At 42.8% G+C, this 25,041-nt stretch overlaps 1 protein-coding gene across 27 annotated transcripts in view; it reads left to right on the plus strand.

Moving 5' to 3' along the window:
* Positions 1-25,041, plus strand: part of SVIL (supervillin) — a 234,045-nt gene that overhangs the window by 118,976 nt on the left and 90,028 nt on the right. For 7 of the 27 annotated variants that reach the window (XM_045061074.1, XM_045061072.1, XM_045061073.1 and 4 more), the window contains 2 exons: positions 13,026-13,083; positions 18,805-18,896. Coding sequence is in view for 18 of the 27 variants with exons in the window: in XM_006933343.5 (XP_006933405.4) it covers positions 13,026-13,083; positions 18,805-18,896 (150 nt within the window). In the remaining 9 variants the exon portion in view is untranslated. Of the gene's footprint in view, positions 1-10,952; positions 11,323-13,025; positions 13,084-18,804; positions 18,897-25,041 lie in introns of those variants that run through there. The other 20 variants (XM_045061078.1, XM_045061076.1, XM_045061077.1 and 17 more) reach the window with 16 other exon arrangements.

Consider the following 25,041-nt stretch of genomic DNA (forward strand, 5'->3'; position numbering starts at 1 on the left):
CTGGCCAGCCTGTCATGTCTGGTAACAGAGATGACACAGCGGCAGAGTTGCCAGCCATGGGCCAGGTTGTGACCCGGGGAGGGGTCACAGTAACGAATGTATGAAAAAGGAGGTGACCTTTAGAAGATTTTTTATTTTACCGTCTGCCGTCCTGGGTATGGTAAGAGGCATGCAAGCCTCGTAGAGGAAGTGAGTGGGCCAGGAGGTCTGTGCTTCTGGAAACTGTTTTCTTTCTTAAAGACCATGCTGCATGATGTCCAGACCTGAAAAGAACCTGGAATTTCTTTTCTACTGGGACTTCAGTGACAGCTTTTCTGTTTCTTCATAGTAGATGAGTCTCCTTGTTCTGGGAGGTTCCTTCCTTCCCACCTGCCTTTCCACCTCTGTGTCTGGCCTGTCACATTCCTTCTGTATGTGGCCCCCATCTCAGCCCCACACCTCCTTGGCTTTTATTTTTTTATTGTTTATTTTTTAAAAATGTTTTATTTATTTTTGAGAGAAGGAGAGAGAGAGTGCAAGTGGGGAAGGGGCAGAGAGAGAGAGAGGGAGACAGAGGATCTGAAGCTTCCCTATGCCCCTGCGCTGCTGATGGGAGCAAGCCCGATGCGGGGCTCGAACTCACGAACTGTGAGATCATGACTTGAGCTGAAGTTGGACGCTCAGCTGACTGAGCCACTCAGGCGCCTCTTACACCTCCTGTAATAAAGCACTATTCTCAGGGCACCTGGGTGGCTCAGTCGATTAAGCATCTGACTTCAGCTCAGATTATGATCTCACAGTTCGTGGGTTCGAGCCCCATGTTGGGCTCTGCACGGACAGCTCAGAGCCTGGAGCCTGCTTCGGATTCTGTCTCCCTCTCTCTCTGCCCCTCCCTTGCTGATGCGCTCCCTCTCTCTCAAAAATACACAAAAATTTAAAAAATAAACAAAGCACTGTTCTCACCCCATGTGTCATGCTTACATCACCCCTTCCTGCTGGCACATCCACTTGTCTCCTCCATTCCCAATTAGTCTCACCAGTCACCCTCTCCAGGAAGCCTTCCTTCCTCAGACTCCTCCAGTGGTCCCATTTCCTTGCTTCTTCCTGGACGTAATATCACGAACGGCTTGTACTAGTGGTTTCCGACCTCTGGGGCATATCTGGGGTAGGGGGACCTTCATTTTTAACAGGTACCTCATCTGACCCTGAGGGGCACCCAAACTTTGATATCATTTGCCTTATATCAGACGTTAAACTTACTCGTGAGTGTCAGTATATCTTTAGTCATTTCAACAAGCAAAGAGAATATACCTTCAACTTCTGTGTCGTAACCTTCCTGTGCCACTCAGTCTTTGAGCACAGGATCTGCTTTGCGGTGGTCATTGCCTGTGGAGAAAGCTATTGTGACCAGGTCCGATCTCAGCCACATCCCTCCACTTCCCCATCGTTCAGCAAATGCTGACTCTGGGTAAGCGAAGTAAGGTCCTGGGTACCAGTTAAAGTACATTTGTAGGACACTGGACATGCTGGGGATGACAGGTTGCTGGATTTTTCTTGGGTTTTCATACTAATTAGTTTTGTGAGGTTGCTGGGGTTTTTTATTTTTATTTTTTAATGTTTATGTTTGAGAGAGAGTGTGAGCGGGGGAAGGGCAGAGAGAGAGAGCGAGATATGGAATCTGAAGCAGGCTCCAGGCTCTGGGCTGTCGGCACAGAGCCTGATGTGGGGCTCCAACTCACAAACTCAGATCATGACCTGAGCCGAAGTCGGGGCTCGAACCCACGAACCCAGATGGTGACCTGAGCCGAAGTCGGATGCTTACTCAACAGAACCACCCAGGTGCCCCTGCTGTTGTTTTTATGAAGATGCCCTTCTGAGGACGAGGAAGCCCCCAAATTATTTTATTCAAAGCTCTTGCCTTCAGATCACTCAATTATAGCCGTAGAACGGCTCTAATCTATCAGGTATCAACAGTAATATTACACATTTACTTGTCTGCCATCTGGATTTTTAGACTCATAAAAAGCTCTCATATCTGATGATTCAGTATTTCCTTACTTTCTGTTCATGTTAAAACCATCAAACAGCGAGTATTGAATGACTGGAGTTGGCAGAAGCCTGCTCCGAGCTCCCTGGATAACTGTCACCATGCCAGCCCCCTTCCCCTCTGCTGGGGCTCAGCCCTCAGCGAGCGAGGTGGGGCCTGGGCCCCCGCAGCTGTCAAGAAACAGAGTTCTGCACCTCATGTTCTAGGATACAGTTTCAGATTTTACACTAAATACCTAAATGTATGCTTATTTGCCAGATCATTGTTGAAGGGCCCTTTGTGTATTGGTGCTTTGAGGAGGTCAAAATGTCCTTGGCGTCTCCCTGACCTGGAAGGGAGTAGTGGGCCATGTGCAAGGGGCCTCACGAGGGCAGTGCCCTGGATGCCCAGCGCATACCTCTAACCTGTGTCGCTTTGTGCTTAACTTCTAGTTAGTTCTGTCCCCATTCCCCCTGCACGCCAGCTCCTGGTAACCACCATACTGCTTTCTGCTGCTGCGAATTTGACTACTCTGCATACCTCGTGGGTGGGAAATCGTACGATATTTGTCCTTTGTGTCTGGCTTAGTCATTGAATATAATGTCTTCACGGTCCATCCATATCGTAGCACATGTCAGAAGGTCATTCCTTAAGGCTGAGTCATATCCCATTGTACGTATATTCCAGTTGTACATTTCCAACACGGAGCCTGACCTTCCCCCACCCCCCCCCACCCCCCCACCTTGCTCTGAGAAACAGTTGACCATTCTCTCTTCCCGTAAGCTACCTGGGTTATTTTTCCCAAGAATTACTAGCTACAGATTCAAAATCGGCCAGAAGTTAAAATGATTAAGGATCATTTTCACTTCAAAGGTTAACATTCCTCTTTTGGACATTTAAAGCCACGAATAAGTCCTTACGGGTTCGCAGTAAGCCTTTTCTTTAAAAACGAGTTCTGGAATATAGCAAGACTGACGTGGTCCTTTCAACACATCTGACACAGAAATCTCTGTGAGTTGTAATATTTCTTACCGTTGAAAGTAATTTTGCCTTTTCATGTCTGCATACTTGGCCTGTTTAAAATTGCTTTATGCAGTCGTAGAACACAAAATTTTATTTGAGACTTAGCCTAAATATTCCCTCTAACCAAAATTCGGAAAGCATTTTGCAGCACGCACAGGAGGAGACTTTCACTAAAATGAGGAATCTGGAATGTATGAATAAACCAGTATGTGATAAAAGGGAAATGAAAAGGACTTAAATGGGCTTCCCACTGGTGGGATTACCTCATGTCAGCCAATTCTGCCCCAGATTAAGAGTCTGCACACATAAATAAAATCCCCACAGAAAATGTGAATACCATCTACAGCTGCTGCTAGCACACAAAATACTGCTTTACTAGGCTATAAAAATACATCCTTCACTTTGGAATTTTAGTCCAGCCATCGCCTTTCGTAGCTTAGAGTAGATTTCATTAAAGTCGTTCTGCCACACTTCTTAAAGTTTTAGAAATGTATCAGTAACTCACAACGGCATGTGGTCAGGTCTCGTCCATTTAAAAGTCAGCTCATTTTCCTGTGGCCTGTGAGTTCTTCAGTTGCTTTCAAGGAGCACAATGAGGAAGCATAAGGTGACATCATACAGGCCTCAGATGGACCGTCACAGACGCTCACGTCTCTTTTCAATATGGAGATCCGCGTGCGGATTAAATAACGCGCGCCAGTTTTCCGAGCGCATCCCCATACGGTTGACCCTTGAAGAACACGGGCTTAAACTGTGCAGACCAAATTCTATGTGGATTTTTTCCCCCAATAAATACAGCCCAGTACCATACATGTATTTTCCTTCTGATTTTCTTCATAACGTTTTCTTTTCTCTAGCTTACTTTATTGTAAGAATACAGGATATAACAGGCGTGCCTGGGTGGCTCAGTTGTTAAGCGTTGGACTTTTGGTTTCGGCTCAGGTCATGATCTCACGGTTTGGGAGTTTGAGCTCCACGCCCAGCTCTGCACTGACAGCATGGAGTCTGCTAGGGATTCTTTCTCTCCCTCTCTCCCTTCCCTCCCCTACTCCTGTACTCACTCTCTCTCTCTTTCTCTCTCTCTAAATAAACGTGAAAAAATTAAAAATAATACAGTATATAACATACAACATACAAAATATGTGTTAATCGACTGTGTATGTTATTGGTAAGGCTCTCGGTCAGCAGTGGGCTTTCAGTTCAGTTTGGGGGGAGTCAAAAGTTCTTTTTTAAAAATTTTTATTTTTGAGAGAGAGAGAGAGAGAGAGAGAGAGAGACAAGGGGAGGGGCAGAGAGAGAGGGAGACACAGAATCCCAAGCAAGATCCAGGCTCCGAGCTGTCAGCACAGAACCCGACACGGGGCTCGAACTCACAGACCGTGAGATCATGACCTGAGCCGAAGTCGGATGCTTAACTGCTTAACCGACTGAGCCACTTTGATGCCCCGGGAGTCAAAAGTTCTACTCAGATGTTCGATTATGTAGGGGGCCAGTGCCCCAAGCCCTACCTGTTCAAGGGTCGACGGACATTCTCTCATGTAATCATGACCTCCCCTTCATATTCTCTTTGATTTCATTTTGACTGACCAGGAAATGGTTGTTTTGCCTTCAGAGCCACATTTCAAGAGTCTGGAGCCCACGGTGCCTCCATTTTCTCATGCTGATGGGGATAGTAACAGTATCTCCCTGCAGGCTTTGAGAGCGCTGAATGAGTTTAATGCCGCAGAGCACTTAGCATCGTGCCCACCCTGGCGTGCCAGGTCAGTAAGGGTCCCGAGTTTTAGGCTATTCTGTATATCATCCCAGTAGGTCTGGTAGAAAATGGGTAGTTGCCAGTGGAGGTGTCGGGCTGTTTTCCCGTTCATTGGCTTTGTTCCCATTTTGTCCTCCATGATGATGACCCCTGAAGGACAGCTTCACTCACGTTGCAGGGGTGCATGAATGTGTCAGCCAGACAACAGACAGGGGGACTGGTTCCTCATAAAGTCTCCATGTAATCCTGAGCCACAGCTGTGAATTGGGCAGCACGTTCCCTGCGGGCTTAATACCCTGATCCTTTGTCATCTAATGCCTTATCTTTTGACCTTGGCCATTTAGGAGGTGACCCTTCTTACCTGGACTCCCGCTGACATTGGCCACAGTTAGACTACAGAAATCAGCTCCTGTTTTTCCCATTCCATCGTATCTCTGACAAATCTTTGACATTTTCTTCCTGTTTCTTCCTGCATGCAAATGTTTATGTTCTATATCCTTGCTTCACGCTGTAGGAAAGACAAGAAGACATTAGTAGAAGTCTCATGGTAAGGAAGGAGTGGTAACCATTCCCCTATATGCCCCCTAGAAAGGAAAGAGAGTTCCTGAGAATGGACCAGAATCTTAAGAACGAGGGAGGACAGAAGTGATCTCGTTGCTTGTCTGCTTGCCTGCCCGCTTCATTCCCTCGTTCACCCAGTATTTATAGTTTGTTGTTCCGAGCCAGGCCCTGTGCTAGGAATGTATCTCAGGTGTTGCCCCTCAAGTCGATAATCCTTTAGAAGACAAGGCTCTTAAGCAGGAAAAGGGTAATTGGCAATAGAGAAATACTGAGAGAGATGACACTCGTTGAAAGGGCTTAGCAGGTGAATTCAGTGCTGGTTGGCAGAGAAAGTTGGTCTCGGCACTTCCACGTGATTATGGTCCATGCGGGGTTGAGTGTGAGAAACATGGGGTTGCATGTTATCAAGGGCGTTGGCGATTCTCTGGCCAACTCCTCTATAGCCAAGAAATGCATATGTTCAGGGGAAAAGGGCAGATTGATATTGTGCCATGAGCCCACAGACACAATTCCATTCATGATTTTCTCCTGGATGTTTAGGCCAAATCTCAGCCTTGAGATTTCAAAAGGGCCTATTACTTTCATCTTTATTTATCATTAATTGTTTGGGTGACTGTAGAAGTAATTCATGTTTATTGTGTATCTATTGGACGATAGAGGAGGAAAAACTTGAGCAGTTATGTCTGAGTAGCGAGATAATTAATGTTTTGGAGTATTTACCGTCTTTCCAATGAAGTGGGGCGTGTACCTCTAATACATCGTGAAAATTCTTCCAAATTACCAGCTGCGTTTCAAACCTGGTTTTCTTGGGTAATTTACTTACTCACTGTTTCTATATGTTGTAGGCTGGTTCCAGTTTTATGCGTTTATAAACAAACTGTGGTAAACATAGTTGGACTCGTTCAAAGTAATCTCCTCTAGTAACACCCTCATCCTGTCCATCTCCAATAAAGTGGGAACTTTGGGAAGGGAAGGAAGAATTATAGAGTAATACATTGCTTGCTTTTTTCCATAATACCCTGGTGCCACCAGCCACACTGACTTATATATTTGCCCGAGGGTCTCAGATATGCCCTGTTTACTCGTGTCTGGGGTCAGTGCTGGATTTGAGGGACATCTGTGGAACCAAAACCAGACCAAGGAATCATACGAAATTTGTAAGAAGCAACCAGAAACTGGCTTGACTCCTCCCCCAGGGGTCAGACTGGCCCCTTTACCAATAAAATCAAGATAGAGAGCTGGGAAACCCTACGACAACAATTCGGGACATGTTTACCGCAATGGCCCCTGTTATTTTGTATCCAGGCCTATCAGGAATGTGGGAGTTGTCCAGGGGAGAGGGAGTGAATGTGGATTTCTAGTCTGGCACTGTCACACCATAAGCCATGTGACCTTGAGAGAGTAGTCAAACGTTTTGCAAAATGAAGATTTGTGATCAGGAAGGCCCCTTCACCTCCAGTTTTCCTAGAGTCCAAGGCTTTGGATTTACCAAGGCCTGATTCACTTGACCGAGTGATTTCGCTTTGGGATGTCAGCATCTCAGTGGCCCATTCATAGATCTTTCTTGGTCATCCACAACTCACAGATCATGACGTGGTATGCCCATGACCATGACAGTGACCTCCCTCCTGCCCTCCCATTTCACACATTTATGCCCCTTCCACTGAAGCATTTTCTTTCATCCCCATCTAGAAGAAATTTAAGCATTTGCTGTGTTTCTTTTTAATTTCAAGATTAAAACTTCAAAAATGTCCAAGAAAATCTTTCCTTTAAACATTACTTCTGAGTATTGAAGGCAGTGGTGCTTCAAAAATGGAAAAGATCAGTTTTTCTGAGTGGACACAGCGGCAGAGAATTTTGTGCATCTTGTGAGTCTCCTTTCTTTGTGCTGAGCTGGTGGTTAAGTGCTGTTGTTGGAAAGGGAAGACAGCACCATCTCTGTTTTAAATCAAGACGTCTTCCCCCTGAAATTTAAGAAAATCACAACCACAACTTATCGTTTTCTCTGCAGAGAAGTAAAACAGCTACCCTATGGAATGATGTGGGGAGATGTTTGTCTATCTTGTAGCTCTTCTGTGTGAATGAGCCAGCCAAAAATAATAACATTAGTGTTAGTGGTTATTATTTCTAATTAGTGGAGAGTAAATAAAAAAAAAAAAACTGTGTGCTTTTTGCTGATGTAAAAATGTAGATTTCTTCAGTCTTTTTGGTCTCATGAGGATGAGATAATTAAATAGGAAATTAAATTGCATATTCATAATTTCATAAAGAATTCTCTGCTTTTTCTTTTCAACAATGAAGGCATATATAAATCTGTTTTTTTCCATAAGTGATGGGTGAGGCATGTATTTCTGGTAAGATTCCGTTACCAACGTAAAGAGAACATCCAAATCCTTTTTATTCTCAATTGGAATTTCATTTTAAAAATTTAAACTAGAGTTATTCCTTAGTAATAATTCAAAAGAAACATTTAGATACAGTTAGGGTAGTTCTAATTGAGTATTTTCTAACAAGAGTAGTTTTCAGGAATATAAACGGTCATGAGCAGGTGATACTGTATCTTATAAGCTAAGTTCTTTATAAAGATTATTTGTAAAACATAAATATTATGTCATCTTATCTAATTATTCACTTCCAGAATCAGTTGGCTTGCCCAATTTCCTCCCTTTCCCTACCCCTTCCCACACTTCTGTTTTCGTATTTTTTTTTTTTTCCCCAGTTAGCCATGACCTCCACAGCTACGTATGTTGTTCCTTGCCGGGTTTTTTTCAACTGCCCTGTTTGCCATATTTCTCCCCAGCTTTGTAAGAGATGTAGTAACCTGAAGCATAGAGAGAATGCCATATGCCACCACCGACCCACAGAGTCACGACTGCCAGGGTGCCTTCTGTTGACGTGCCTCAATTAATTTGGCGTATAATTCTTCCTTTTCAAGTTAGGTTTGTCTGTGGTTTAGAGATCAGGTTAAGTCAATCTGATTTGAAATCAGGATATAAAATCAATGAAAATCATTTTAGAGTGTGAGCTCTAGCCTTTAGCAAAGATTATCCCATAATTTCATATGGTCATTCAGCACACATTCTCTGGGGGCCTGCTCTGCACCAGGTATAGCGTTTAGTACTAAGTATACAAAGATGGACATACTCAGGGTCCCTGCCTCCCACTGGGTGTGGGGGACAAATCATGGTCTTCGGCCCACCTTCCCAAGATTCTGTGGCTCCATCCCTAACCAAGTACCCATGAGCAAGTTACTTCTCTGGCCCTCTGCTTCCTCATCTTGTAAATGACGTCGCTTTCGTAGGTTCTCTTTAACGTGCCTTTTAGTTGTAAAATTGTCAGTCTCTAATTATTACTGCGTGGCTCACCATCTACATGTTGCAAAAATAAACCGGGGACTTCAGGGTTTCTGGTCCTGCATATACGAAGTTTGGAAGTCACTCCTTTCTCCCAACAGCAAGAAAGAAGCCAAACAGACTGAAAAATCAGCAACTCTTCTTGGATCCGTCAGAGAGGGGAGGACCCAGGGCAAGCCACTGCTCCTAGGGTTGGAGACATGGACAGGCCGGTACAGGGAATTGGGACTCATGGGAGTAGAGACTCACAGGCAACTCAAGGGAGCAAAGATAGTCTCTGCCACCAAGGCTGCCAGAACAACTAGACGGCCCCATGGGAAAAATATAATAATAATAATCTAGATACAGACCTTACACCCTTCACAAAAACTAGTTCAAAATGGATCATAGACCTAAATCTAAAGCACAAAACTATAAAACAGCTAGATGATAACATAGGAGAACACCCAGATGACCTTGGGAATGGCGACGCCTTTTTAGATCCAACACCAAAGGCATGACCCATGAAGGAAAGAATGGATAAGCTGGATTTTGCTAAAATTATAAAACCCCTACAAAAGACAATTTCAAGAGACTTAGAAAGGCTGCAGGCTAGGAAAAATATTTGCAAAAGACACATCTGATAGAGGGCTGTTATCCAAAATATACAAAGGATTCTTAAAACGCAACAATGAGAAAACAACCGAGTAAAATATCTCAGCAGACACCTCACCAAAGAAGATACGCAGATGGCAAATAAGTAAATGAAAAGATGCTCCGCATCATGTGGCCTCAGGGAAATGCAAGTTAAACAATACGATACCACTATGTGCCTATTAGAATGGCAAAAATCCCAAACACAGACACCACCAAGTGCTGGCAAGATTTGAAGCAACATCAACTTTCATCTGTTGGTGGTGGGAACGCAAAATGGTACAGTTACTTTCCAAGACCGTTTGGCACTTTCTTATAAAACTAAACTTACTCATGGGGCGCCTGGGTGGCGCAGTCGGTTAAGCGTCCGATTTCAGCCAGGTCACGATCTCGCGGTCCGGGAGTTCGAGCCCCGCGTCGGGCTCTGGGCTGATGGCTCGGAGCCTGGAGCCTGTTTCCGATTCTGTGTCTCCCTCTCTCTCTGCCCCTCCCCCATTCATGCTCTGTCTCTCTCTGTCCCAAAAATAAATAAACGTTGAAAAAAAAAAATTTAAAACTAAACTTACTCTTACTATATGATGCAGCCATCACGCTCCTTGGTATTTATTTACCCAGTGGAATTGAAAATGTCTGTCTACACAAAAACCTGCACCTGGATGTTTATAGCACCTTTGTTCATAGTTGCCCAAACTGGGAAGCATCCATTCCGTGGGTGAATGGGTAACCAAACTGTGGTGCATCCAGACAATGGAATATTATTCCTCACCGAAGAGGCATCAGCTCTCGAGCCTTGAAGAGACATGAAGGATCCTTCGATGCATATTACCAAGTGAAAGAAGCCAACCTGAAAAGGCTCCATACTGTTTGACTCCAACTATCTGACATTCTAGGAAAGGCAACACTAGGGAGAAGGAAAAAGATCCGTAGTTGCCGGGAGAGGAGGAGGAAAGTGAATAAGGCAGAGCACTGAAGATTTTCAGGGTAGTGAAAATCCTCTGTGTGATATTCCGATGCGAGATGTCATTACACATTTGTCCAAACCCATAGACTGTTGCGAACCTTAAGGTAAACCACGGACTGTGGGTAATGACGATCAATCAAAGCAGGTTCATCCTTGGTAAAAATGTACCCCTCTGGTGAGTGCTGTCGCTCATGGCGGACGCCATGCATGATGTAGAGGCGGGGGACGATGTGGGAAATCTCTGTCCCTTCCCCTCAGTTTTGTAGTAAAGCTGCTTTTTAAAAATTAATTCCCTTTCAAAAGTAACGATGAAATAACAAGGGGGCAGTCCACGAGGTAATGCTTAAGAGCTTCTGTCTCAAATTAAAATTTCTGAACCTCCAGTAATATCTGCCTCTTCTCTTCCTGCAATTTCGCTCATGTGTTGTTCATAAATCTGGACTCTTAACGATGGGGTTTTGGCTCCCTGTTAGGTGAAATATTTCATTTAACTTAGCCAAAGCCGGACTCCAAGCAGCCTGGGAATTGTTAGGCGGCTTCCCCTTTTCCCAGTACCTCAAGAGCCTCTGTACAGTTCCTTTTTGTTTATTTTTAGGGAGAGGAGGAGTTGTTTTTGACTCCCCCGGTGATGGTTAGGTGGCAGTATTGTCTATTTAGCTGAAGCATAAGTTGTGATTCGGCCCCCGCTTTGAAGTGGAAACATCAAGAATGGCCCATCAGCGGAGTCCAGCCTGTTTGAGCATCCACAGGCCTGATTTCTGCTTGTAATCTGATTACGGGGTTTGAGCTGTTCCAGCCTGCAGCCTCCTACTTTGCGTTGACTATACTTTTCAAGGACACGAGTGCCTGATTGCTGTAGCCCTGTGCTGTGAAGAATCTCAACCCAGTTTTGCTTAGACGGGCTGAAGGCCGTGGCTGGTTGAGAATTAAGCTGGAGGGCAGGCTCTGTTACTAAACTTTCTATGTGCAACCATGTTCAGAAGCCCAGAGATTGCCAGCTATCTGGGAGTTTTCCAGTTCTCTGAGAGACAAGGTAAGGCAAGAGAAATAGGAATTGCACGTATGGGTTTGTTGTATACTCTGATGAAAGCCTTTGCAGCTTCCATTTTGCCATATATTCTCCCGTGTCCAGTTAGTTATACAGTTTCCTCAAAGGACACTTTAAATATCTAACGGAGTGTATGCATTAGCTTATCTTATGGCTGAAAAACGTGGGTTGGTTTGTTTTTTTCCCCTAGTGTAAGTTACAGAGACGGCTAAACCACTGTAGCCTCTATGCAGGAAAAATTGCAAATTCAGTTAAAATGTCCAAACTTGGGATCACGTCCTGGACGTGCTGTGCTTTAGCTAAAATCTTTTTTCTAAACTGAATGCTACATATACTAAATCATTTCCAGTAGACAGTGCTGTTTGTCTTTTTATGGACTCTTCATGTGAACACTGTTGGGAACAAAATGCTGTGTTTTGTAGTGGCTTCCTTTAGAGTGCGGAGGAAAATACATGCTTTCCGTTTAACTACTGGGGTGGCATCACAGATTCTGATCGCTGATTGAAGAAAAGTGAAATGCTGAAGTTATTTTGAGTGGCACATGTGAACTTCAGGCATTCTGTAGCTAAGTCTTTCCCAGCACAGACATCCCAGTAGGAAGTGAGTCGAACAGGCCTCAGAGTCAGAAATTTTCTTCTGTATCACTTGATAGTTTTTTGAACCGAGTTCTCACACATAGCCAGGTGTGTGTATAATCAGGAAAAAGGCCTAGGTGTTTAATTGGCATTATACCTTGCATTTTATTGTATATCTCTAGTGGGTCACGGTTTCCAAATTCCGGGATCCCGGATGTGTTTTGATGGATAAGGGCATGTCAGCCTCTGATATATTTTTGTACCTCCTTTTCTCCTGGCCCCCAAATATTAAACAGTAAAAGGTACTTGCCCCCAAATATTAAACAGTAAAAGGCACTTCCTTAGAAGTCTCTGTAAGTGGTCTGCTTGTGGTTTCCTTGGTGGACAAAGGGTTACTATGCCAAAAGCTGTAAAACAGATTACTTGCCATTAGACTGGTATAAATTTATCTGTGCCTGGTTTTGATTAACTGGTTCACCCGGATGTGTGTTTCTTTCTGCATGGCTTTGTTACCACCTGTCTTTACACGATACATATCTTGCCTTCAAAAATAAAGAAAGTAGTTAATTTGATGTGTTGTTATTGTTTAGACTTTAAGGAAGGCAATAAAGCCAGCTGAAGCATTTCCTCTGCTCTTCAACAACCCCTTAAATGCACACAGTCTTTAAAGGTGTCTCAAATACATCAGGCAGTGATGAGTTTCAATGTTACCTTGACCAAAATTGTTTAATTTTTTTCCTCCTTTTTTTCCTGGAGGACGTAACTATGCCATTCAGTATTTATTTGCTTTGAATTATTCTCGTAGCTATAACAAATTTACATGATAGGATTGAACTATGTCAGATTTTTTTTTTTTATTTTTGTTTTTGTTTTTTTCACCCACAGAGTTATGTTGACCACATTTCAGGAGAAGGAAAAAAACCTGGCCTATGTTGTGGAATTTGATTCTTAGAAGGTGTCATTTTTGTATTCATATTTCTTGTCTGGTTAATGGTTTCCTTTTTTCTTGTTGTATGTTCAGTGGGACTTTGGAGAATTTTTTTCCCCACTGGAGATTGTTTTTTTAACTTATTATGTAGTTATTTCATTGTTACCTTATTTCTTTCTCCTTAGATTTCAACCAGAAAAACTTAAGCTTCCTTGGATTACCAAGTCAAAGAAAAGTTCCAAGGTAAAGTGGTCTTTGCTCAAGACTCTTAGGATTTAGAGATTTGTGGTAGCTTTTAGAATTATTCTCCTAAATTCCTAATTCATGAGTTTGAATGTTTGGCAATATGTTTTCTCCCCAGAGTTTGATTTATTAAAGTATATGAAACAAGCTGACCTAATTGTAGATTCAGCCAGAAAAGATTCTTTTTGTATTTATTAATGCTGTTTATGGGAACTATTTGCAGAGCAGATATAATTTTGAACCTGTAGAGGGCTACTATCTTTTCTTTTTTTTTTTTTTTTACCTGCCTCTAAGCGTGGGATGTCCTTTTGCAATCTGCCCCTTAAGTAAGAGAGCTTTTGATTTTTAAAGAAAAGATTTAGCCTTGTGCCTCTCTTCCCTCCCTCCCTCCCCTCTCCCCTTCCTTCCCCCCCCCCCCCCCCCCCCCCCCGCCCATCCCTCCATCTGTCCAGTGAGGTCCTGATGTCTCTTAACCTTTCTGCTCTTCGGTTCCCTACAAGATATTATGGGTACTAATTTGATTTACCTAATGTGCTAAAACTCTATGACATAGAATCATTCATATAAGCTTTGTAAAAATCAAAGTTTGTGCCAAACAAGATAGCTGTATCTCAGATGCTTCTTAGCAGATCACTGTCCCTAATAGATGTTGAGATTTTTCAAGTGGAGACACAAAGTTATTATCCCTAAGACATACAGGCATAGACCCCAATGTACATTTCATTATGGTAGAAGGACCCAACCCTGATCTCCCCAGCCTTCCACTCAGATGCACTTCTTCCTAATGTATCCTGCATGGCATTGCCTCTTTACTCTAAAGGGTTTGCATTTCAATGGTTTTGAATAAATGGCTCTCTAATCACTGTCCTCATCAGGCTGAGCGGGGCTCTGCATTTGAAAATGGCAGCAGGCATCTTTTGGACACACTAGATGAGATAAAGAAAGCCTTGATGGATTTGATCCACATCTTAGTATCAAGTCAACTAGAGTTGGCTGTCATCAGTAAGGCTGTCTGTCTTATTTGACTCAGGAAATCTTAACTTTTCTAGAGCTTGACAGAATCTCCCCTATTTCTTATCTTTGTCCGATAGAATCTAAGCCTTATATCTTAGTTCCAGCTACTACAACAAAATACCATAGACCGGCTGGCTTAGAAACAGCAGAAATTTATTGCTCACAATTCTGGAGGCTGGAAGTCTGAGATCAGGGCGCCAGCATGATTGGGGGAGGGCCCTCTTTCCATCTGCAGACAGCCAACTTCTTGTATCCTCACTGGGTGGAATGAGCTAGGGAGATGGTTAGGGTCTCTCGGCGGTGGGTGGGGGGGAGGTTGTTTAGTTCTATTTTCATTGAAGTGTAGTTGTCTCTGTGTCTCTTTATAAGGACACTGTTCTCATTCATGAAGGCTCCATCTGATGGCCTAACCCCCTTCCAAAGTCCCCACCTTCTGGTATTATCGCTTTTGGGGGTTTGCATTTCAACATACGAATTTGGGGGAATACAGACGTTCAGACCATAGTAGCTTAGTCCCCAGTGTGTCCCCGGGCAGGTTGGTTTAGCTGTAACAGAGCTAACAAGTGACTAAGAAAAAGGAAGAGGAGGAAAGCATTGCTTTGTAAGGATAGCAGAATGAAATAGTCTGACATTTCAAATATGGTGGGTATGATCTCATATGTACCTGTTGAAATTATGGCCTCCTTGCTATGGATCCTAAATGTAAAATAGGATTAGAGATACAAGAATTCACCTCCTCCAAAGCAGTCTAGCTGACCAGACACCACAGGTACAAATATGAGGTAGTGGACTTCGATGATCTTGTAAACTTTAGGAGAAAGGTGAACAGATTGTAGAGAGCCTTTCCCAGCGCCGGTGCTGAATAATCACTGTCGTGGTATAGCCCCATTTTGTGCAGTAGTAATTGCAGACTATCCTGTTCTCACTTTAATACAATTTCCTCTGGTTTCTACTGCTGGCATTTAAGTAGGTTAATGGGACATTATAAAAAATTGTGGACGTGGGTAGCAATCTCTTCTTAGGTTATCGAAGCAGAGGGAAGGAGGCAGAGTATGGAAAATTTAGTGCTGAAAAGAGCACTGTTTCAGAGGAGATGCAGACCAATAACAAATCTAAAAGGTGCTTCTTTCTTGATAGTAGAAACTTTAAAAATGGAATTCAAACATTAAGACGGTAGCATTTGCTTTGGTTATAATATGGAGAGCTGGTATCATACTGAAATACAGAATCATATTTGTGATTGAGCTGTGGCAACCACCCGTGCCTACAGAGGCTGTCGGGTAGAGTCCCCTCGTCCTGGGGATGGTGAGAGCACGGTGCAGCATCCAGAGCTCAGTGCGTTCGAGGTACCCATCATGTGAATTGGGCTTGGGCTCTGCCAGTCCCACCGCTCTGGTGCCTCTGACCCAAAAAGGTGAAGAGGAGATTTATGTTAGGGCTCCCTGGGGTATTTGTGTTTTTATCAGCCATTAGATGATCAGAAGACGTTGCTCATTCACGAATGTTCCAGAGTTCTTTACTAATGTGTCTTGCCTGCATTCTCACTGCTGGCTAGTGCCTTGGGTCTCGAAAGTCCAGGGAAAAGATGTGACTTTTTCAAAGCCGGGTTTCATATTGGTTTAAGGGGTCCTGACTCAGTCATAGCTTTTCTAGCATTCTTGAGTCAGAGCTCCACTTTTCAACCCCATTTGCCTTATTCTTTCTATCATATGTTATTCTTTTTTTTTTTTTTTAATTTTTTTTCAACGTTTTTTTTTTTGTTTTGTTTTGTTTTTTTATTTTTGGGACAGAGAGAGACAGAGCATGAACGGGGGAGGGGCAGAGAGAGAGGGAGACACAGAATCGGAAACAGGCTCCAGGCTCTGAGCCATCAGCCCAGAGCCTGACACGGGGCTCGAACTCACGGACCGCGAGATCGTGACCTGGCTGAAGTCGGACGCTTAACCGACTGCGCCACCCAGGCGCCCCTCTATCATATGTTATTCTAAAGGTGAAGAAAGGAGAAGTGACTGGCTGGGTCCATCTGTAGAGAGCATGCGGCCCTTCATCTCAGAGTTGTGAGTTCAAGCCCCACGCTGGGCGTGGAGCCTCCTTAAAATAAATAAATAGATAGATAAATAGATAAGTAAGTAAGTAAGTAAAAAAATAAATAAGTGTGAAAGAAGGAAAGTGGGGGAGGGAGGAAGTTTATAACTGATATTATTAAATATGTGCCCTTCCAATTATTCTCAGTGTTTGCAATGCTCTTTGCCCATATCACATTAAAAGTGTATAGGGTGTGTATGTAAAATATTTCAGAGTGAGTGTAGAATACATTCGAAGTATTTTATTGTCGCCATTCATTCAACAGATATTTATTGATTAAAAAAACCCCACTTTTATAAATCAATAATTTGAGATAAGACACTTATAATATGTTCTCCAAATAAGAAACCAGGCTACCTTGAGAGAAAACAACTGAAGTGCGTAATATAGATTCGGTACCTGGTGGGACGGGCACTGGATCAGGGGGTTCTTCCTTGAGGAAATGACCTTAACCTGAGTCCCAGAGCAGGAGGGAGAGGAGAGAACTCAGGTAGACAGACCAGGTGAGGAGCCACGAGAGCAGTTCCCAGCAGCGCTTGCGTTTTCCACTGGTTTCTGAGCAGCCACGGAAAGGCTGTACTTATCATTGGTACAGACACCAGTTCAGCTTTGTTTCAAGAAAGTAAGTGCTGGGGGAGGGGCAGGGGAAGACTTGGAAACCCCACCGTGAAAGTTCAGAAAAATGTTTAACTAGAGAGCAGTTTATTAGTCTTTATTAGCGGTTTTTTGATAAGCACAAAATGGGGGAGGGGGACTGTGCACATGTCTACTTTTGAAAATATGAGATAATATTTGTGCCCCAAGGTCAGTGGCCTAAGAAGCTGAATATTTCAGGATTGCACCGTTTTTTTATATGGAATTTTTTCCCTAAGATGTTAGTTTTGCAAAGAAAGTACAGAACTTTATCAAGATATTTAAATAAATAGTTAAATAATCAATTACAATAGCATGCCATTCCTTAAGTGGGGTACATTTCTACAGTCACTTAATTTTGTAGGTTTATACTAAGTCATACATCTGAATGAAATGCCAGAAAGAATGATCACTGCCTTAGGATTTACTGTTGAGAAGTCAGTGCCAATTCCACTTTTCTGACCTACGTGGGTATTCTAGAATCTTCAAGCCATCTGGAGTGTGGTTTATAAAGACTACTTATTCTCAAGACTTTTGTATTAAATAATATGGATACATGGCAGTCATATTTATGAATATAAGCCCTACCACATTTGTCAGCAATAACTAAGATTTTAGATGAGCTTGGTTCTAGAAGATGGATGGTGTTACGTATTTTGGAATGCGCAGCAGCTCCTTGAAATGTAATTTATGTGCAGGATATAGAGCATTCATGTGCCCCACTTACAGAGATGCACAGCACTTTCCTCAGTCACCTCTTGGACCTCTATGGACGTGCACCCCTACGTGCAGAAACACAAATGGAGGACAGCCCATAGGGAAGGTCAGCTTTGCACTGACCTTCAGCCTTTCCAAGGCTGTTGTTCACCTCTCTGGAGGTGATCGTATCACAGGAGAATATTGGTTTTCCTGCTTCTACGCTGGGTTTTCTTGCTGCACAGTGGCAGCTCGGTCTGTCTGGCCCAACCCCAGGCCCACTGCCATGGAAGCCCATGGGGTTGGCATGCAGCAGCCTGGGGGCCTAGTGTTAGAGTGGGAGCTGGCTTTGTATCTCGTCCTTGGGCAGATCATTTAACAGTTTCCTAGTCTGCAAACCGAGGATGATAATTGTTCCAGTTGGTGTGCTGGAGCCGACTTGCACCTCCTCCTGAGAGCGAGTTTATGCCTCTCTTTTAGCTGTGAGTCCAGTGAGTCCTGTGGGGAGCTTGAAAATCAGCCTTAGTGGGGGTATTTATACTATCAGCAAAGACTGCAAAGCATATGCTTAGGGGAAGGGGGTGGGAGAGCAAGACTAAGGAGCAAGTTTTTAAACATTTATTAGCACAGCACTGAGTAGTTCAGGCCTCACAGGGTCTTGCGAAAATAATTAAGATTATGCTTGGAGTATGCCTAGTTATAGAAGAAGAGTACATAGTAAGTGCTCAGTTCTTCTTCGCTTTCATTTCCTCCTTTATTCCAAGGCTCTTTTCATGAGCCTCGCAGACCTGTCCACCATGCTTTGATTTCTTGGTACTTTGAAGGCATTTGTTATATAATTTCAACACTGGAGGAAAGCATGCACATAACCTAGACGAGTTGCTGATTTTCTGAGGAGGAGATTAGAACACAGAGAGGGTGAGTGACTAATCCAAACTTACACAGCTGTTGGTGAGTGGCTCTAGAAGAGGTTATCAGTCCCAACCAAGGCGTCTGGCTGGCAGCTCAGCCATGTTTTTGCCCTCCTGACACTACGTCACCTGCCCCTGCTGACGTAATTCTTCAGTTGCACGAAAAAGGTCCTATACATAGCTATAACTATAAATGACTATAAATAAATGAAAACAGCTCCCATTTAACTCCCCAAAATAAAACTTTTTATGTGTCGTCTACATCCACCTATTTCACTATGTATAACAGCTCATTTTCGTTTAGCATTTTTTTTTACTTAATATCGTGTATCTTGATTCAAATTGACTTTAAACATGACTAATGGAATAATTTAATTTCTAGCTTTCAGAAAGAATTCTTGCTTGAAGATAAAGAACAGCGCACTAACTACAAAGGAGGAATCAATGCTAAGCTTTTAACTGCACTTCCCAAAGGTGAGACTTTCTGTAAATGGTTGACCGGTGTCCTGAGCCTGTAGGTCTTGTGTTGCCTGATTTCCTTGGAGGGGGACTGCTTCACTGATCTCCGGTGTATACTCTTGTACGTGTCCCTTTCTGTCTATTTCAACAATTAGCCTCAACTAAGGTAGCTCTCTTCCTGCGTGTGGAATCTACACCTCTCTACATGTCCCTTCTCTTACTTTTAGGCATTCTTGGGTTTTCCCTGGAGGCTGGGGGGTGGGGAGGGTGAGAGAGGGAGCCGGCACAGACTCAACCTTCTTCATCTCTCCTACCTGTCACCTTCTCCAGGGACGGTGGGTTTTGCTCGTAAGCCCTTTTCTTTTCCATCCACTCGCTCCATTTCCTCCACCTCTGGGCGTCTGCCAGTGTTGCTGCATTTCCACTGAGTATGTTAGAGCTCCCTGCTGGGCAGCACACTGGCCTACCAGTGCAGACTGTTCCACACACGCTTCCTTCTCCAAGTAGGTACTCGCCAGTTCGGTGAATTCGTATTTTCATTGGTAGAGATGCATGTGCACTAAAATATGTGCAGCTGTCACCAGCCAACCACCCCTTGTTTCGCCCGAGAAATGACATAAATGTTACCAGATCTTTGTTTCCCCCGACTGTAACACTGGCACAGCGTGGTACCGGCTCACAAACTGTCTCCATCCCAAATGAGCTGGGTAAACCTTACTATGGAAGAAACAGATTTAGTGGAAGATCCGATATCCGATTTTTTTTTTTTTGGTCCTCTGAAAGAAAACAAAAACAAAAACAAACATAAGATCAAACCTAAAAGAAATTAGACCAGAAACAATATTCTTTTAATAGAAACTAAATCTAGTTTAAAAGGCCCACTGCTAAATGGGCGTATATCCTGAGGAATTGAATGGATGATACGGCTAGACAAAGTCTGATGAGGTCGGATATTTGCAGGTCCCCAGGGATTTGGCCTTGTGGAGAAACTTCAAACAGGGACGTTTTGTAATTTCCAAGTACTTACAAAACTGTCGAGAGGAAGACAGGCTTACTCCACGTTGCCCCAGAGGCCAAAAACAAGAATAATGTACTGAATTACAGGGAAGTAGGTGAGATTTCATACGAGAGAGACAATTCTGATAGTTCATGGGACCTAGAAATGAAATGGCCTGTATTGGGGCGCCTGGGTGGCTCAGTCGGTTGAGCGTCCGACTTCGGCTCAGGTCATGATCTCATAGTCTGTGAGTTCGAGCCCCGCGTCGGGCTCTGTGCTGACAGTTCAGAGGCTGGAGCCTGCTTCAGATTCTGTGTCTCCCTCTCTCTCTGCCCCTAACCCACTCGCATTCTGTCTCTGTCTCCCTCAAAAATAAATAAACATTAAAAAACTTAAAAAAAAAAAAGAAAGAAAAAGAAATGGCCTGTATTATCATCTCTTCTGCTCCCAGTAGCTGTTCAAGGAAGGTCATGTGCTTCCATGGGAAGGACACATGCTGTGGGTTCCTGCCTGGATGGCGTGAAATGGAAAGTTCCTTCTGATTTTTTGGACTCTGTAAAAGAGAAAGAAACTCAAGCTAATCTGAGTCAGACTTAAAAATCTATGAAGATGAGCCAAACAAAGTACTGCTAAATTTGATTTTAGCAGTAGCTTCGAAGATTGGACTGATTAGACAAAATTCTGTAGTAAAAACTGCTTTACTTGTCCTCCTGGCCTAGCCCAGGTCCTTTCCTTGATGAACGGTAGTACATGCAATATTGGGATCAGAAAAATTAGAAGCAATAGATGAGATGCGAGGTCCCTTCAGGCTCAACAGCTTATAACTCCATATGTGCCAAAATTTAAAAACACATGAGTTGATTAACCAGTTTCACCAGAAAACGTATCATAATTGGTTATAAAAATGTAACTCTTCACAAAACGAAGATAATGCCATGCATTAATCAGATTTATGTTTCCAAATTCACAAGATCTTCAAAATGTGCTGTAAAAGTGTCAGAGGCCCTCCTCCCCTGAATTCCATGTAAATTCCCCAATCGTCTTGTCTCACGTTGTGCACTTTATGAATTCGGGCAGGCACGTTTGGAAAGACCCATGTATTACCAGTAATCTCACTCATCCATGTTAACACATCTCTTAATGGCAGCTCCTGGCAATAAAATGGTAAAAATAGGAATTGGTTCCAACTGTTTTCATGGCATAGAGCTTTATGTCTGTTTACACATTTCCAGCAGTTTCTTTCCATTCATTTAGTGAGGAATTCTTGCTTTTGTGCAAATGAGCATTAAAATGATCATTGGCTTTTCTCTAAGGGGCTTCCTTTAACTGTGTATCACACACAGGTTATCCGATGACTAAAAACCTTTACCTATGCAAAGTTTATAATATGGAAATAGATTTTCCACTTAGGAATTGTGAAATGAACCAAATACATTACTTCTTTAATAGCTTTAGTGAGCTATAATTCGTATAGCATGCAGTTCATCCATTTACAGCACTCAGCTCAGTGGCTTTCAGCATATCCACAGAGTTGTGCATCCAGGGCCGCCGTCAGTTTTGGAAAGTTGTCATTAGCCAAAAAGAAGTCCCACACTTCGGAGCCATCGCCCCTCTCCCTTATTCCTCTAGTTTTGTAATGACTTATTTTCTAAGCTGCTTGTCTTTATATTAGTGGCTGCCTTCCAAGTGTAAAAGTTGAAGTGCTTTACTCCTCTGGGAAGTCAGATCAGTATTCAGGACATTCTGGGTCTGGCCTGTGCTCTTAGCCTGTCAAATGCGGGCTGGGAGAGCTCTTGGCAGTCCCCTGCCACTTATATTTCTTCGGAAGATTCTACTGTACTTGGGTTTAGACGACTGGACTCAACGATAACTTTACCAGAAAGCCTGCTTCTCAGGGCTAATTAAAGAAACTGTATTCCTCAAGAAAACTACCCAGCAGACCAAATCATCCTGAGTATTGGCATTACATATTATTATAAAGCATATTAGGCAGTTAAATAAAATATAAATTATTATAGCTCTTGGGGCGCCTGGGTGGCTCAGTCGGTTAAGCATTAACTCTTGATTTTGGCTCAGGTCATGATCTCACAGTTTGCGGGATCAAGCCCTGCATCAGGATCCATGCTGCTTGGGAGTCTCTCTCTCCCTCTCTCTCTGCCCCTCCCCAACTTACGCTAGCTCACTCTCTCTCTCAAAAACAAACAAACAAACAAACAAACAAACCTTTAAAAAAAAAGTATTATAGCTCTGATGTCAATTCCCCTTAAATTACCTTACTTGGAAAATGACCCTCCCATTCCCATCAAAAAGAACCAAAGAAATAGACTCACAGAATCCATATTGCCACAGAAGTACCATTCAGAATTACTCAGACAAGGGCAGAAGACTAAAATAGCAGGTATAATGAGGGATAATTTAGTGTATGTTAAAGTTTTAATTAATGTATTTGAAGGCAAAGTAGAACATTTATCACAACAGAAGTTAGATCAACAGTGCCTGTTGTGTATTGTGTATTAGATGATGACTAGTATTACTGTTACCTGAACCATTTCTGAATTGTGCATATTCTGCCACAGCATATAATCAACTGAATTATGGCTGCTTAATCCAATTTTTAAAAACATTCTTATTTCCTATTTTTTAGGAAATATACGTTGAAGAGTTTAGAGGGAAAGGGATATCATGCTGCCAACTTATTCTCTTTTGTTTTCCTTTTTTATTTTTTTGCTATTTATTTGTTTGTTTATTTATATCCAAGTTGGTTAACATACAGTATAATAATGGTTTCAGGAGAGAATTTAGTGATTCATCACTTACATATAACATCCAGTGCTTCCCCCAACAACTGCCCTCCTTAATGCTCATCACCCATTTAGCCCATCCCCCCCCACCTCCCCTCCAGCAGCCCTCAGTTTGTTCTCTGTCGTAAGAGTCTCTTATGGTTTGCCTCCCTGTCTCTTTTTATCTTATTTCTCCTTCCCTTCCCCTATGTTTATGTGTTGTGCTTCTTAAATTCCACATGAGTGAAATCATATGATACTTGTCTTTCTCTGACTGATTTCTCTTAGCATAGTACACTCTAGTTCCATCCATGTTGTTGCAAATGGAAAGATTTCATTCTTTTTGATTGCCGAATTATATTCCATCATGTCTCTCTCTCTCTCTCTCTCTCTCTCTCTCTCTCTCTCACACACACACACACACACACACACACACACACACACACACACACCACGTTTTCTTTATCCATTTGTCAGTTGATGGACATTTGGGCCCTTTCCACAATTTAGCAATTATTGATAGTGCTGCTATAAACATTGGGCCGCATGTGTCCTTTCAAATCAGATAAAGGGACATCATGCTGCAACTTATTCTTAAATGGTTCAGAAAAGTTGACATGTAAATATGTGTACTTGCATGCATGCATATATACACATCACACACGTAAATACCTGTATGGAAAAGGATAAACGTAAACCAAATGTATTGAGGTGTTAACATGTTGTGAAGCATGTCTTGATTTTTCTGTAAGTCTAAAATTATATAAAAATTGTAAAGGAAAGAAAGCTTTTGGTAGATCATAAGCAATAATAAACTGTATTCAAGATTATCAATCAGAAGATGCCTGTGATAGTGATTTATGTGGCGGTCTTTATGCATGAAACAACACAGAGGCAACATAGATTTCCATAGCTGGGGTGCCTTCCATGATTTCTTAGTATTAGCTTTTGTCCGATGTTTTATAATAAACCTGACCAAAAGTTCAAGTGGAGGGCCTAAAGAACACTGCAAGAGCCCAAAAGAGGTTTGTTTTTTGGTTTTGGTTTTGGTTTTCCTGGAAAGGGTCAGAAAAAGTACGCACACATCAGCAATTCAAATAAAACCTCATTCTCTTTTATACAACTGAAGTGTTTTCCCATGGGCTAGATATACTAGGGTAATTATACTGCATGTTTGTTTTACTAATTTTACTTGTAAATTATAGTCTTGGGAAAGGAAGCTTCTCTGTTCTTTTGTCTTCCACATCATTTCTTTCCCCTGTAATTTCACATCTATAGAAAGGAAGCAAATCTTGGTAACTGAAAAATACATTTGTTAGAAAGAATAGACTGAGTAGTAATTTGTTTGTGTAAGGGATTTTTTTTCTAAAAGATTCACTATGGATTTCCACTAAGAATGAATAAGCTTGCTGATACATTTGCTTAATTATTTTTAAAGTAATCTCTACACCCGACATGGGGCCTGAACTCACCACCCTGACATCAGGAGTCAGATGCTTTACTGACCGAACCAGCCAATGCCCCTAACTTGCTGGTACATATAAAGTATGGTTTGATTTATGACTTCATTTCAGTCCTCGGTAAATAATCAAAGAGGACTGTAGGTTATAAGCTTGAAACAGTTGTTTTTTTTAATGTTTATTTATTTTTGAGACAGAGAGAGACAGAGAGCATGAACAGGGGAGGGGCAGAGAGAGAGGGAGACACAGAATCCGAAACGGGCTCCAGGCTCTGAGCTGTCAGCACAGAGCCCGACGCGGGGCTCGAACTCATGGACCGTGAGATCATGACCTGAGCTGTAGTCGGATGCTTAACTGACTGAGCCACCCAGGCGCCCCAGAAACAGTTTTGACTTTGAATCTAGATGTGGTTTGAGTTTGAATCTATATGTGATTGGAGAGAGGAGCTAGCTAGTGGTGTCTGTTAGTGGGATAACCTAGAACCTGGGCATCCAGGGGACGGGCTACCGTCCAAGGACAGTAACTTCCCCGGGGCGCAAGGGGGGACTTTAGAAACAAATAGGAGCATTTTTGTGTCACAGCAACTGGTGATGATTAGGCGTTTGTTAGGGAAGCCACGGACACTTAACACCCTGCAGTACAAGGCTCACAATGAGGAAAATTTTCACTCAAAAGGCCGTTCGCACCCCCATGGTGATCTGTGCTCTGTTTTAGAGCCAATCGGTGAATCGGTCAACCTGATGAGGTGCACCTGAATGTCTGCTGTATGCTATCCTAAGACATACAAATGACAGTGTTCATTAGTGGGTTGCCTGGCCTGTTTTGTCCAGAAAAGGACAGAGATCACCATGAACTTGGTTTACCATCCTCCTTTCTCCCACTGCCCCAGACTTCTTAGGGTTCAGTTTCCGTGATGAATGACT

This window comes from Felis catus, chromosome B4, assembly GCF_018350175.1.
Source record: "Felis catus isolate Fca126 chromosome B4, F.catus_Fca126_mat1.0, whole genome shotgun sequence".
Taxonomy (NCBI): Eukaryota; Metazoa; Chordata; class Mammalia; order Carnivora; family Felidae; genus Felis; species Felis catus.